At 44.7% G+C, this 13,851-nt stretch overlaps 1 protein-coding gene and 1 long non-coding RNA gene across 2 annotated transcripts; both read left to right on the forward strand.

Annotated features, from left to right (window-relative positions):
* Positions 1-1,114: 1,114 nt before the first annotated feature.
* Positions 1,115-3,234, forward strand: LOC114151688 (somatostatin receptor type 2). The gene has a single exon (XM_028029038.1). The coding sequence runs from the start codon at positions 1,679-1,681 to the stop codon at positions 2,696-2,698; it is 1,020 nt and encodes a 339-aa protein (XP_027884839.1). The 5' UTR covers positions 1,115-1,678; the 3' UTR covers positions 2,699-3,234.
* Positions 3,235-5,316: 2,082 nt separating this feature from the next.
* On the forward strand, positions 5,317-8,645 carry LOC114151705 (uncharacterized). Its single transcript, XR_003596989.1, has 3 exons — positions 5,317-5,331; positions 6,309-6,310; positions 8,480-8,645. It is a non-coding gene; the product is annotated as an uncharacterized LOC114151705 (long non-coding RNA).
* The last annotated feature ends 5,206 nt before the right edge of the window (positions 8,646-13,851 follow it).

The following is a 13,851-nucleotide window of genomic DNA, read 5'->3' on the forward strand; positions in this document are numbered from 1 at the left end:
ATTGTTGGGAATTGGAGGTGTCAGTTCCTGTCAGTAGGTTAAGCAACAAGCCAATTACGAATGCTGACTACAAAGGTGTTTTTCTCCACTTAATTGGAATCAGTTTAACAAGACACGGATGACAAGTCTTGAGAAATGTGTGAGGAAATTCATATGAGCTGCTCAAGCTGGACTTTTCCACATGGTCATGTAATAGCAACAAACATTAGATGGAATGTTTCTATTACAGAACTTAAAGTAGGCCTGTCACATAATTGTAAAATGAAATGCATATCCCACATGGGTTTTCAGATTTCAGTACAAATATTAATTCTGATACCCACTAAATACAATCGAGTGTAACCATTCTAATTAGCATAATGGCATAGGACCTACATTGAAATATTGTGCATGAAAACATGATTGTGTGTTTGACGAGTCAAAGTCTAAGACTTGAGAAAAATGCATTTCCACTGGATGATGCTCTCCATCCAATCTGAGTAAATGAAAGCTGAGTCTCTACATATGGAAAACAGACTTGCCAAAATGTGAATAAGGGATGTGAATACCTTTGAGAGGCACCACATGGTGAGAAATGTTAGTGCTGAATTGATATAATGCAGAATCGCTGTAAGCAAAGATGATGTAAGAGTGTGCTGGAGGATTGTTTGGCAAAAATTGGGAATTCCGGCTATGCATGTCGACGCAATAACAGGATGTGTGGCCATCCCTCATCCAGCATTTAATATGCCCTGCCTCCCTTACCTCCACTTCATCTCTCACTAAAACTTTACATTCTTTCTTCCCCTTACAAGACAAATAAGGTAGGAGGGTATGAGGATGATGGATGGAGTCAGAGGAGAATACGGCAGCCTCCTATGTCAAATGTCAAAAAAACAAAACCGCAAAGAAGACTTTTCCTTCCCATCTGCAGATTTGCTCAGCTCGTAGGCCATAGAAGTGGGTGGTCAGAGCAACGATATAGTGTTATTATCTGTTTGGGTTCCATTGCGTAACCCACCGCTGAACTGTGAGGCAGAAAAGAAGCAGGAGCCAGAGGTGGAGGGCGGGAAGGCACAACTGATGGAGGAAAGAGAGGGTAAACAGAAACGAATGTTGATGGGAAAAGATAGTAGAGAAAAGTTATGAAAACAAAAGCTCTACGGAAGATGTTTTGAAGGGTTTATCTTGGAAATGCCACGACAGAGAGCCACGGAGTTCATCACAGTCATTGGAGGCTGATGAACAAGAGGAGGGAGGTACATGGGAGTGTCTCCCACACATGGAGCAGCAGACACACACCGAGAGGGGGGGAAAGAGATATAAAGGGGCTCTCAAGGAAAACGAGTGTTCAGGCAAGCGTCCGAGTCTTCCCCACCCTGCTTCTGAGAGTGTTTGTGAAGAAACTCACGCCGCTATCAGATGAAACACTTTTTCTTGTCAGTGGATCAAAGGAAGTGTGACAGGCCGGATTCGAATAGCTGAGTTGAAGAATCTGAACCAAGAAACCTGCTTGATTTTCAGATTTTCCACTTGAGGTGTTTACTTATCTCCCACTGAGAACTTTTTCCCTCCAAGAGGAAAATCCACTTGAAGAAAACTTTTGTAGTTCCCTCCCTGCTGAAGCGCAACAGTCACTGAGTTTTCATTGTTATTTATATTGTTTCCTTTACCTCTCTAGACAAGGAGTTGAGACACAATGGAAGCATCTTATGTTTTTTATGTGGACAACAATCAGTCGTACCTGGAGGAGCATTTATACTTGGAGGACAACATCGACGGCTTTGGCATCATCATGGCTTTCCTCTACCTCGTGGTCTGCATTGTGGGACTGGCTGGGAACTGCCTCGTCGTCATTGCCATTTTGAAACTGGACAAAATGTCATCCTCCACCACGGTGTACATATTCAACCTGGCTTTGGCCGACGGACTGTTCATGGTCGGCCTGCCGTTTATCGCAAGCCAAAACTTTAAGAACCAGTGGGTGTTTGGGAACACGGCGTGCAAAGTTGTCATGGTCCTGGACGGCATCAACCAGTTCACCAGCGTCTTCTGCCTCACGGCGATGAGCATCGACCGCTACATGGCCCTTGCTGAGCCACTTCGGTTTGCCTGCTGGAGAACTCCGCGCTGCGCCAAGGTCGTCTCAGCGTCCCTGTGGTTCTTCTCTCTCCTCACCATTCTCCCGATGGCCTTCCATTTCACCGCCGATCATGGCTTTTGCAGTCCGGACTTCGCTACGGACGCCTTGTGGCTTGGAGTCCTCTCTTACACCTTCATCATCGGTTTTGCCATACCCTTTGTGGTGATGATGGTCTCCTACGCGGCTATGCTGATCTCTCTGCGGTGCCGGCAGAAGCTCTCCTCTGCACCAAACCACGAGGGACGCAGGCTTGAGCAACAGCTAACCAAAATGGTCGTGGCGGTGGTGGTAGTGTTTGGCATGTGTTGGCTCCCATTTTACATCTTCAACTTCCTTTCATTGCATTATAACAGCTTCTTCCCGTCCTTCGTCAGGGCTTTTGAATTTGCAGTCTTACTGTCGTATTCATGGAGCTGTGCCAACCCCATCCTCTACGCCTGTCTGTCTGACACCTTCAGGAGGCACTTCCGTACCTTGCTCTGCCCTGGAATAAAATCCTGCCCTGGAGTGCAGTGCAGCGTTGAACAGTACGACCAAAATGACACCAGCGTACGGGATGTCACTCTTCTGGCCTAAGAACCAAGTGCTGATGCTTCATTTCTCAAGCACTGAACAATACTTTTGAACTTCTGTACATAAATCCAGCAATATGATTGCTCTTGTTACGAGTTGAGAGTCTTGACGAACTGAGATTTTGTTTACATCCTGTTTAAAGCATGAAAGGCACATAATTATTGTTTTAGAGTGAGTCTGTATATATTTTATGAGCTTGTCGTTGCTGGATTTTATTGTCTGCCTGGGGTTTTGCATTGGACTGTATTTTCACAAGCAATGAATTCTGTTCATCTACATTTGAAGAGAAAGTGTTTGGTCAAGAATCTGTTAATCTCTCCTCTGTACTGTTTATGAATGTTGCTGTACAGCTGAAGATTATTCATGTGTGGTTAAAATGAGAAAATCTCTTCCAAAGATTTTTTTCCCCACATAAAAATGTAAAAAAAAAAAAAAAAAGGTTTTACCAAATAATCCAATTGAATTATGCTTTGATCATTTTCCTCAGCAGTCTTTGTGTATGAATACCATGTCTTTGTAAAGTAAAAATGTACCACTTCCTTTGTCTATGGAATTATTATTATTATTATTTTACAACTCAACATGTGCTCCAATATGTTTGGCATTATGAGCCTTTCCAGCAGGTCTGAAAAAATGCAGCACAAAAAAAATAAAATAAAACTGAAAACAGCTTGAGTGTAAACAGAATAAAAAGGGGTCATCCACCTTTGGGTTAACGCCAGCGTGGCCACACATAAACAAGTCCCAACTGAGCCAATCGCGTCGGCACGTCTCCCTCAGCTGGCTTGTGTCTCGGTGGTCAAGTGTACAGAGGGAGGGCAGCAGAGTTGTGTGTTTGCTCTTTTCTGGCGGTGTGTGTGCTTCGAGTACAAACAGTTTCACACTGAAAACTCCCAAAGTTGACAGGGTATTCTGTCCAAAAGTTTGGACACACTTTCTCATTGAATTCAATGAGAAGGTGTGTCCAAACTTTTGGTCTGTACTGTATACATATATATATATATATATAGATGAACTCTGGTATGTCACCCATATACAGTATATATATATATATATATATATATATATATATATATGCAGGTGTTTCAGTTTCATTGTCCAACCCCTGTATATATATATATGTACTGTATATACATATATATGTATATACAGTACAAACCAAAAGTTTGGACACACTTTCTCATTGAATTCAAACTTTTGGTCTATACTGTATATGTATATATATATACATATATATGTGTGACCAAAAGTTTGGACACACCTTTTAATTCATTGAGTTTCCTTTATTTTCATGACTATTGACATTGTAGATTCACACTGAAGGCATCAAAACTATGAATAACACATGTGGAAATATGAACTAAACAAAAAAGTGTAAAACAACTGAAAATACCCCTTATATTCTAGTTTCTTCAAAGTAGCAACCTTTTGCTGTGATTACTGCTTTGCACACACTCTGCATTTTCTTGATGAGCTTCAAGAGGTCGTCACCTGAAATGGTTTTCACTTCATAGGTCAACCTGCCCTGTCAGGTTAATAAGTGGGATTTCTTGCCTTATAAATAGTCATGAAAATAAAGAAAACCCATTGAATTAGAAGGTGTGTCCAAACTTTTGTTCTGTACTGTATATAATGTATATGTACATATTGCATAACTAGATCACAGCTATGGAAACCAAAAAACTGAAATATCTTTGCTGAAGATTTTACTGAAGCACTACTTCTTAATGAGTGTGTTTGCAATGTATAGATTAACACACAGAATAATCTATCCCACAGTATACAGTAGATGAAACATATTGATGTTGACCCAGCTCAGTGCAGCACGTAGCATCGATTACAACAATCATATCCCATATAACTCTTATCCACTGATTTATTTACTTAATTCATGATTCATGGAAATTATAGTTGCAGGGTAGGCATACAGTAGACTCATATGCAAGGTCATGTAATATTAAAACGCAACATTACAGTATCCACATGCCAAAAGGCGATTTAAATTGAAAGTGATAGAAACATTTTTGCATAAAAAATGTTGCTCGTGTGGAGAATGTTTGTCAGAACAACAACCTGTAAAAATATTAATATCCCCATCAATATTATTATAATAAACTTCAATGTGTTTTTTATTACCATTTCATGTGACCAATCAGCAACTGTAAGAAGAACAAATAACTTTACAAATATAAATCAGAAAAGTGTGACGTGAATCTGTTTGCATATCCTTGAATAAAATCCTATTTTTAGTAGTCGCCTAAATCGTGCAATACTGTGTGTTGTAATTAATCTTCCGCAGGTTTTGTAACATAACATTAATGAGCGAACACTCGAGTGAATATGAAAGTAGGCCAGACTTTTAGCGATCTTTTTCAAAAATGTAAAACGCTTTCACATGAAAACCCCCAATAAAACAACCTGAGACATGTGGAACTTCTCCTGGTGTGAATAGTTTTTGCAAAAGCTCCGTCTTTAAACTTCGTGTCAAGTTGTGCGTCCAGAACGCACAGTTTATTTTTCTCATCCTTTCCGGATTGCTACGGTAACCTCGTGCTGCACACGCATCACATCGCTGAGGTAAATGTGTTTACAGTTGCCTTAGTGGGATTTCCACACATGAAATAGGACAAATCTGCGTTTTTGCTGGAGGTTTGCTATTCGTTCCCCCTGTTTGCTTTTTTTTTTCTTTTTTGATTTGAACAGTAATTTACACTCAAAATCATAAATCTCTGAGACACTGTGCGTACCCTCGGTGAGATGAAGCAAACTAAGTGTCTCGTCATGGCTGTCTGCTCTGATATTTCCCCCCAGAGGGCATCCTGTGAACTGGAAAGACTCTAAATGTCAAGCCTGGCTGGGATCCACTGGCTGTTTGAGGCTCAGTGTAAAGATAGCTTATAGACCTCTGCCAAAAAATGTAAAGACGAGCAGAATACAAATGGAGAACCGGCGACTCGTGACGTACAGGAGGTAGCCGCCCATCAGAACCACACGCTGAACGTGAACTGAGGCGGTTCTGATGTATAATTCACTGCAAATGTGCGTCAAAATGTAGATTTTTTTCTTCAGAGAAATTAATTTAGAGCCAGAATGCTAATAAAAGGAAGCGTAGCGCATAAGGAATCCCAATTATTGTTTTCATCTGGTGTTATTGATTTTAAGCTGCAGTTGGTGCCTGAGGGGGAGGCAGGAGGTCATCGACTGTCGCTGCATGTCATCTGTCTGTGAGTGGGAGGCTGATGTGTTGGAGGTTACAGCAGGTAGCGATGAGAGGATAAAGAAAGCGCCGAATCATCTGTGCGGAGACTCTGGAGCTGAACTGGGAGTTTCTGCACTTTTACTACTGAGCATGAAAACATTTCACACTTGCTTTAAGTTAATATTTTCACCGTAACTCGCATGTTACTAAGTCGGGGTTTTTGGACAACTTGTGACCCCCGTTGACAAAACCCCCCCCCAACTATTTTTCGCTATCTTTAAATTTGATCTGTTTCTGTTCAAACATGTGCCGCTATCAGGACAAAGATGATGCGAGTTTCAAGTTGTGATTTCAGTTATTGAGGAAAAATTTTGCCAAATAAATGTAGAAAAAACAGTGAATGCTACAAACTAGTGGTGCTACACCTGGCAGCAGTCAAGTATTTGTAATAACTGGTGATTACTGATGATACACAGCTCTTTATTACGATGTCACCAGGTGACTCAGAACCCATCCAATCACTGAACAGATGCTTAGAACAGATAAATGTGTGGATGTGCCAAAACTTTCTCCAGCTGAACAGAAACAAAACTGAAGTTATTATTTTTGGACCTAAAGAGGAACGATCTAGAGTTATAGATCTAGAGTCAATGCACAGCTTCAGTTATTACAACTGAAAACCAGCGATCAGGCCCGAAACCTGGGAGCAGTGATGGACTCTGACCTGAACCTCCAGAGCCACATAAAGACAGTTACAAAGTCGGCCTTCTATCACCTGAAGAACATTTCCAGGATTAAAGGACTAATGTCTCAGCCAGATCTAGAGAAACTCATCCATGCGTTCATCTTCAGTCGTATTGATTATTGCAACAGCGTCTTCACAGGTCTGTCCAACAAATCAATCAAACAGCTGCAGCTGATCCAGAATGCTGCTGCTGGCGTTCTCACTAAAACCAGGAAGATAGAGCACATAACACCAGTTTTAAAGTCTCTCCACTGGCTCCCTGTAGCTCAAAGAATAGACTTTAAAATACTGTTGTTAGTTTATAAATCAGTGAACGGCTTAGCACCACAATACATTAAAGATCTGCTGTTATTGTATCAACCTTCCAGAACCTCTCAGGTCTTCCGGTTCTGGTTCTGCTCTGCATCCCCAGAACCAGAACCAAACGAGGAGAAGTAGCTTTCAGCATCTATGCACCACAAATTTGGAACAAACTTCCAGAAAACTGTAAAACAGCTGAAAAACTGACTTCCTTTAAATCTAGACTAAAAACCCACCTGTTTAGGATTGTATTTGAAATGTAATCAATTACCAATTTATTGATGGAACTTGACTTAATGCTGTTTTGATTATTGATTCTATGTTGCATTGTGTTTCTGTGTTGATATGATGGAAAGCACTTTGAAATGCCTTGCTGCTGAAATGTGCTATACAAATAACATTTGATTGATTGATTGATTGATTGATTGATTACATCACAATGGGAGAAATCTTGGCCCAGTCCTTGCAGAGTTGTTTTGAATTTGCCACAGCAGATGGTTTTCTAGCACAGACTACTTAGGGTCAATCAGTTTTATGTCTGGACCTTGAGTAGGCCATTCCAAAAACTGCACCAACAAGAAGTTATCCAGGTCCACGCAGATGTCCAGATGTAACAAACCATCAAAAAAAGTTCCACATTTGTCTCACCAGCCCATATTTACCCAAAGGTTTCTTACATCCTTAAGATGTTTGTTGCAAATGTGCAATGGGAGATTGAGTTCTTTTTGGTCTTGGCTTTGAAAATGTCCCCTAGTGTCTCATTTTGACCAGTCTTTTTCTAATTTATTAACACTGACTCCAACTGAGTTTAAAGGTGGGTTTTAATGAAATCAGTTTTCAATGTGCCCGAGTCATCACATACTTTTCTATAGTGAGACAACAGTTACATCGCTAAAGATTAAGGAGTTCACCGATTCCAGATTTCTGGCTGTTAACCAGTCTTTTAAAAAAGCCTGATCTGTTGATTCCGATTTTGGCAGATACCAAAATATTTGCCTGAAAAGTTGCGAAAAGGCAGCGACAAAGTTGCTGAGTCAGCTACAGTGGGGTGACTATTACCCGCGTACGTTCAGACGCGACTTTTTTGGCCGGCTCATGTCAAAGAATAAGCGGACAGTGGCTCATTTCCAGACCTTTGCGGATCAGCGCAGTAGATCAATTTGTCATGCAAGTATCAGCCCACCACCCAAAATTCAGAAAATCGTTGCCAAGATACCGTCTGACGAATTTATCTTTGCATCCTTATTATGATTGTTACTTTGGATCAGCATCTTCCTCACAATTCCAATCTGAGCTGGCACAAAACCTCAAACTGAGACAAGACCCTTAAACTTAAACTTAAAAATGCAGCGTGAAAAAAATGTGAAACATCTTGTCAATCAAGACTGACTGAGACTGATTGTCTCAGTTCTCACTGATTGTCTCAGTTCTCACTGCTTGTCTCAGTTCTCACTGATTGTCTCAGTAAGAACATGGTGGAACGATGTCACTCTCCGTCAGGGGCAGTTTGTCATGAATAATGTAGATCTGATGCAAACAGGTTCTTGTCATGTTGAGGTCAATCTTTCGAACCCACATGCGCAGAACACACTCTGGAGACGGGTAGCGGTAAAGGTGATTTATTAAATACTGTGCAAACAGGTATGTACAAAGGTGGTCCGGAACTGGTGCTCGTCTGTGTGGTTCAGGATTTTTGCCGGTGAGCTCGTCAGGGCACGGAGAGATGAACCGCTAGGATCCGGAGCTGCAAGCTGGAACGAGGGCGTGAGTTTCTCTAGAGGGCGGACAGGTGGATGGAGGGAGATCTCTGACAGGTGCCGGAAGGGATCCGGTTCGTAGAAGTTCGGAGGTACTCAGGGCTTCACGGAAACAATCTAGGAAAGGCAGGCACAAGAGGAGGTTACTTGGAGAATAGGTGGTCGGAGGTGAGCAACAATGATAGTACCATCACAGGCTAACACTCTGGCACTGGAGTGTCGGCGGCTCCATCCTGATAAACCCCTCCAAACAATGGTAAGTGGCAGCAGGTGTGCCGCTCCAGGTTCACGCCCTCCGGAAGGTCCCAGGATGCCCCCTGGTGGAGAAACTAGAGACCCCCCCAACCAGCCTTCCCCAGATCCTAACAGTACCCCCCCCTCAATGACCGCCACCTGGCGGTCCAGCAGACCCAGAAGGGAGAGAGGAACGGTAGTCCGAAATCAGAGACGGGTCAACAATATAAGAGGTGGGAACCCATTGACGGTGCTCAGGCCCATAACCCTCCCAATCCACTAAATACTGCCAACCCCTACCCCGCCTACAGGAATCGACAATCTGGCGGACAGAGTAAACGGGGCCCCCTTCAAACTCTCGGGCGGGCGGAGGGGGTTCTGGTGGCGGGTGCAAGGAACTGGAAACAACGGGCTTGATTTGGGAAACATGAAAGGTAGGATGAACTCTGAGTGAAGAGGGTAGCTGCAGACGGACCGCTGATGGACTGATAACCGATTCGACTTTGTATGGCCCAATAAAGCGGGGGGACAGCTTCTTAGACATAGATTTCAGCGGTATATCCTTGGTCGAGAGCCAAACCTGTTGACCGGGAGTATAGACAGGTGCAGGTTTCCGTCTGCGGTCAGCAAACCGGCGGTTCTGTTCCAGGGTACGATTAAGGGCGGACACCGCAGTCTTCCAGATGGCCCTGCAGCGGCGGATGTGGTGTTGTACTGAGGTGACAGCAATGACCTTCTCATCTGAAGGAAACAACGGAGGTTGGTAACCTAATGAGATTTCAAAAGGGGAGAGACCAGTAGCGGAGGAGACGTGAGAATTGTGAGCATACTCGACCCACGAAAGGTACTTGTTCCAGTCGGTGGGGTTGGTCGATGTGAGGCATCTGAGCATAGCTTCCAGCTCCTGGTTCATGCGTTCAGTTTGGCCATTACTCTGTGGATGATAACCAGAGGACAAGGAAACCTTAGCCCCCAAAGCTGCACAAAAATGTTTCCATACCCGCGCTACGAATTGAGGTCCCCGGTCAGACAGTATCTCCTGCGGGATGCCATGTAGTCGAAAAACGTGCCTGACCAGGAGCTGAGCCGTCTGAAAGGCAGAGGGGAGTTTCTTTAAAGAGATCAGATGGCAAGCCTTGGAGAACCGGTCAATAACTGTGAGGATGGTGGACATACCCCCCGAGACGGGTAGTCCTGTAACAAAATCCAGAGCAACGTGAGACCAGGGTCGTTTAGGGGTAGGAAGCGGTTGGAGCTGACCAGCCGGAAGTTGATGGGATGGTTTATTACGAGCACAGATGGAGCAGGCTAACACATACTCCTTAATGTCCTTGTAGCTCGACGGCCACCAGAACCGACGGGATATGAGCGAAATAGTTCTACTGACCCCTGGGTGGGCAGAGAACTTGGTGGAGTGCATCCAATTGATGAGTCTCGGTCTGACAGAAGTGGGTACATAAACCTTGTTGGGAGGACCGGTACCAGGATCGGGTTCAGATAATTGGGCTTGTTTTATCAGATCTTCAACCTCCCAAGTGACTGACGCGATGGAACAATTGGGGGGCAGTATGGGGGCCGGAGACCTGTCAGAATCGTCAGGGGAGTACAACCGGGAAAGCGCGTCTGGTTTAGTATTTCTGGAGCCAGGGCGATAAGAAATGGATAGGTTAAACCGGGAGAAAAATAACGACCATCGTGACTGTCGGGGGTTAAGACGCCTAGCAGTTTTCAAATAGGCAAGATTTTTGTGATCGGTCCAAACCAGTACAGGGTGCGTTGTGCCCTCCAGCCAATGTCTCCACTCTTCAAGAGCCAGTTTGATGGCGAGCAGCTCACGGTCTCCCACATCATAGTTTCTTTCAGCTGGAGACAATCTGCGGGAGTAAAAGGCACAGGGATGAGTCTTATGGTCAGAGTCTGAAAACTGTGAAAGGACGGCTCCTACACCAGAATCTGAGGCGTCCACCTCAAGGACAAACTGTTTGGTGGGGTCAGGTTGGACGAGTATGGGTGCATTAGCAAATAACGATTTTAGCTTCGAAAAGGCGGCGTCTGCTTCGGGAGTCCAGGAGAAGGTGGTCTTGAGTGAAGTTAGAGCAGTTAACGGCAGGGCGGTTTGACTGTAATTTCTAATAAACCGCCTATAGAAATTTGCAAACCCGAGGAACCTTTGGAGCTGCTTCCTGGTTTCAGGAACCGGCCACTCTAGAACTGCTCTGATCTTGTCCTCTGATGGTCTGACCTGTCCACCCTCTAAGACATAACCGAGAAATGTAACAGATGGTTGATGAAACTCACATTTCTCAGCTTTGACGAACAGCCGGTTCTCCAGTAACCGCTGGAGAACAAGACGGACATGTTTCTGGTGTTCTGGAAGACTTTTAGAATAAATCAGAATGTCGTCAAGGTAGACAAAAACGAAAATGTTCAGAAAATCCCTCAGGACATCGTTTATCAGGGCTTGAAAACAGGCTGGGGCATTAGATAAACCAAAAGGCGTGACTAAATACTCGAAATGGCCTAATGGGGTCTTAAATGCAGTCTTCCACTCATCCCCGTCCCGTATGCGTAGGAGGTGATAAGCGTTTCTTAAATCCAGCTTAGTAAAGATGGTGGCTCCTTGAACAGGCTCGAACGCAGATGAGAGGAGGGGTAATGGATATTTATTTTTAACTGTGATTTGATTGAGACCTCGGTAATCTATGCATGGTCTGAGAGACCCATCTTTCTTTTCAACAAAGAAAAACCCCGCCCCTAACGGGGAAGACGAGGTGCGGATTATTCCTGCATCAAGGGACTCCTTAATGTATTTTTCCATGGTTTCTCTCTCTGTCCGGGAAATATTGTACAAGCGACTGTTAGGCAGGGGAGCTCCGGGTAACAGATCTATCACACAATCGTACGGCCGGTGCGGAGGGAGTGACAGTGCTTTTACCTTGCTGAAAACCGCGGCTAAATCGTAATACTCCACCGGAACAGCTGAGAGATCAGGTGGGTCTGCCTCCTGCTGGCCCTCCGGTGACGGACCTGGCGGCAAGGCTGAGCGGAGACAAGACGAGTGACAGTTAATGGACCACGAAATTATGTGTCGTTCAGACCAGTCGATGTGGGGATTATGACATTCTAACCAGTCGAAACCCAGGATGATAGCGGAACTGGCTGCGGGAAAAATAAAAAATGAAATCTTTTCATGGTGATTACCAGAGATCAGAAGATTCAGCGGAACAGTTTGGTGGGTTATCTGATGGAGTGTTCTGCCGTCCAGAGCTGAAACCTTCAAGGGGACCTTTAAAGGAACAGTTTCAATGGACAGTTGTTGCGCGAGGCTGGAATCCATTAAATTGCGCTCACAACCGGAATCAACCAGGGCTGAAAGCGTTATAGATTGATCGTGAACAGAAAGAGTGATGGGTAATAGTAAACGAGGAGATTTTTCTTTAATTTGATAGTCCGCCAGCCTCCTCGCATCTACCAGCGGACCCTGGCTTTTACCTTTGTTGGACAGGAAGCGATGAAATGGCCTGCTGCGCCGCAATACAAACAGAGTTTGGCATTCATTCGTCTCTGCCTTTCTTCGGGGGAGAGGCGAGTGTGCCCTATCTGCATGGGCTCTGCCTCTGCTGCCGGCGGAACGACTGCAGAAGAAAGGTTAGGTGACAAGCCCTCCACAGCCACTCTCACAGATGGATTTCTTTTACCTCTAGCCCGAGCGCGGGTTCTGTTATCCAAACGGATAGCCAAACTAATCAACTCCTCCAGGGTCTTGGGCTCGTCTAAAGTTGCTAGTAAGTCCTTTATGTTATCTTGGAGGGCGTTGTAGAAAGCACTTTTAAGTGCCGGAGGGTTCCACCCAGACGCCGCCGCTTTAATGCGGAAGTCAATGGCAAACTCAGCTACGGTTCGCTGACCCTGTTTAATTTCTAGCAGCTCTCGGGAACTTACAGTCTTGTCTGAGTCTTGGTTAAACGCTTGTTTAAATTCTTTCAAGAACTCCTCAAAGGTGCAATCATAAGTTGTGGATGAAGAAAACCTCGACTCTGCCCAGTCTAACGCCTGGCCTGATAAGTGGGAAATTATGAATGAGATCTTGGCTCCGTCATGGGAGAAACAGTGCGGGGAGTGATTAAATAATATAGTGCACTGGAAAAGAAATCCTCTGAACTTACTCCCGTCACCTGAGAATCTTTCCGGGTTAGGTGGCCGACACTCTGAAGACGTGGAATGGACTAGGGCTGCTGCGATACTGGGACTGGGTGGGGGAACTGGTACAGGTTCTGGAGACTGCTGACGGGATGACTGTAAAAAACCTGCGATTTCATCAAGACGGTTATTTGCCTCGATCTGGCGTTTATTTAGTTCTCGTAAAGCAGCATCGTGGCTTTGAATTAGGGAATGTTGTTCCGCTAAACTTCTTCGGAGTGCATCTGCTGGGGTTTGTTGTTGGCCAGAGTGTTCTGTCATGTTGAGGTCAATCTTTCGAACCCACATGCGCAGAACACACTCTGGAGACGGGTAGCGGTAAAGGTGATTTATTAAATACTGTGCAAACAGGTATGTACAAAGGTGGTCCGGAACTGGTGCTCGTCTGTGTGGTTCAGGATTTTTGCCGGTGAGCTCGTCAGGGCACGGAGAGATGAACCGCTAGGATCCGGAGCTGCAAGCTGGAACGAGGGCGTGAGTTTCTCTAGAGGGCGGACAGGTGGATGGAGGGAGATCTCTGACAGGTGCCGGAAGGGATCCGGTTCGTAGAAGTTCGGAGGTACTCAGGGCTTCACGGAAACAATCTAGGAAAGGCAGGCACAAGAGGAGGTTACTTGGAGAATAGGTGGTCGGAGGTGAGCAACAATGATAGTACCATCACAGGCTAACACTCTGGCACTGGAGTGTCGGCGGCTCCGTCCTGATAAACCCCTCCAAACAA

Source organism: Xiphophorus couchianus, chromosome 10 (assembly GCF_001444195.1).
Source record: "Xiphophorus couchianus chromosome 10, X_couchianus-1.0, whole genome shotgun sequence".
Classification (NCBI taxonomy): domain Eukaryota; kingdom Metazoa; phylum Chordata; class Actinopteri; order Cyprinodontiformes; family Poeciliidae; genus Xiphophorus; species Xiphophorus couchianus.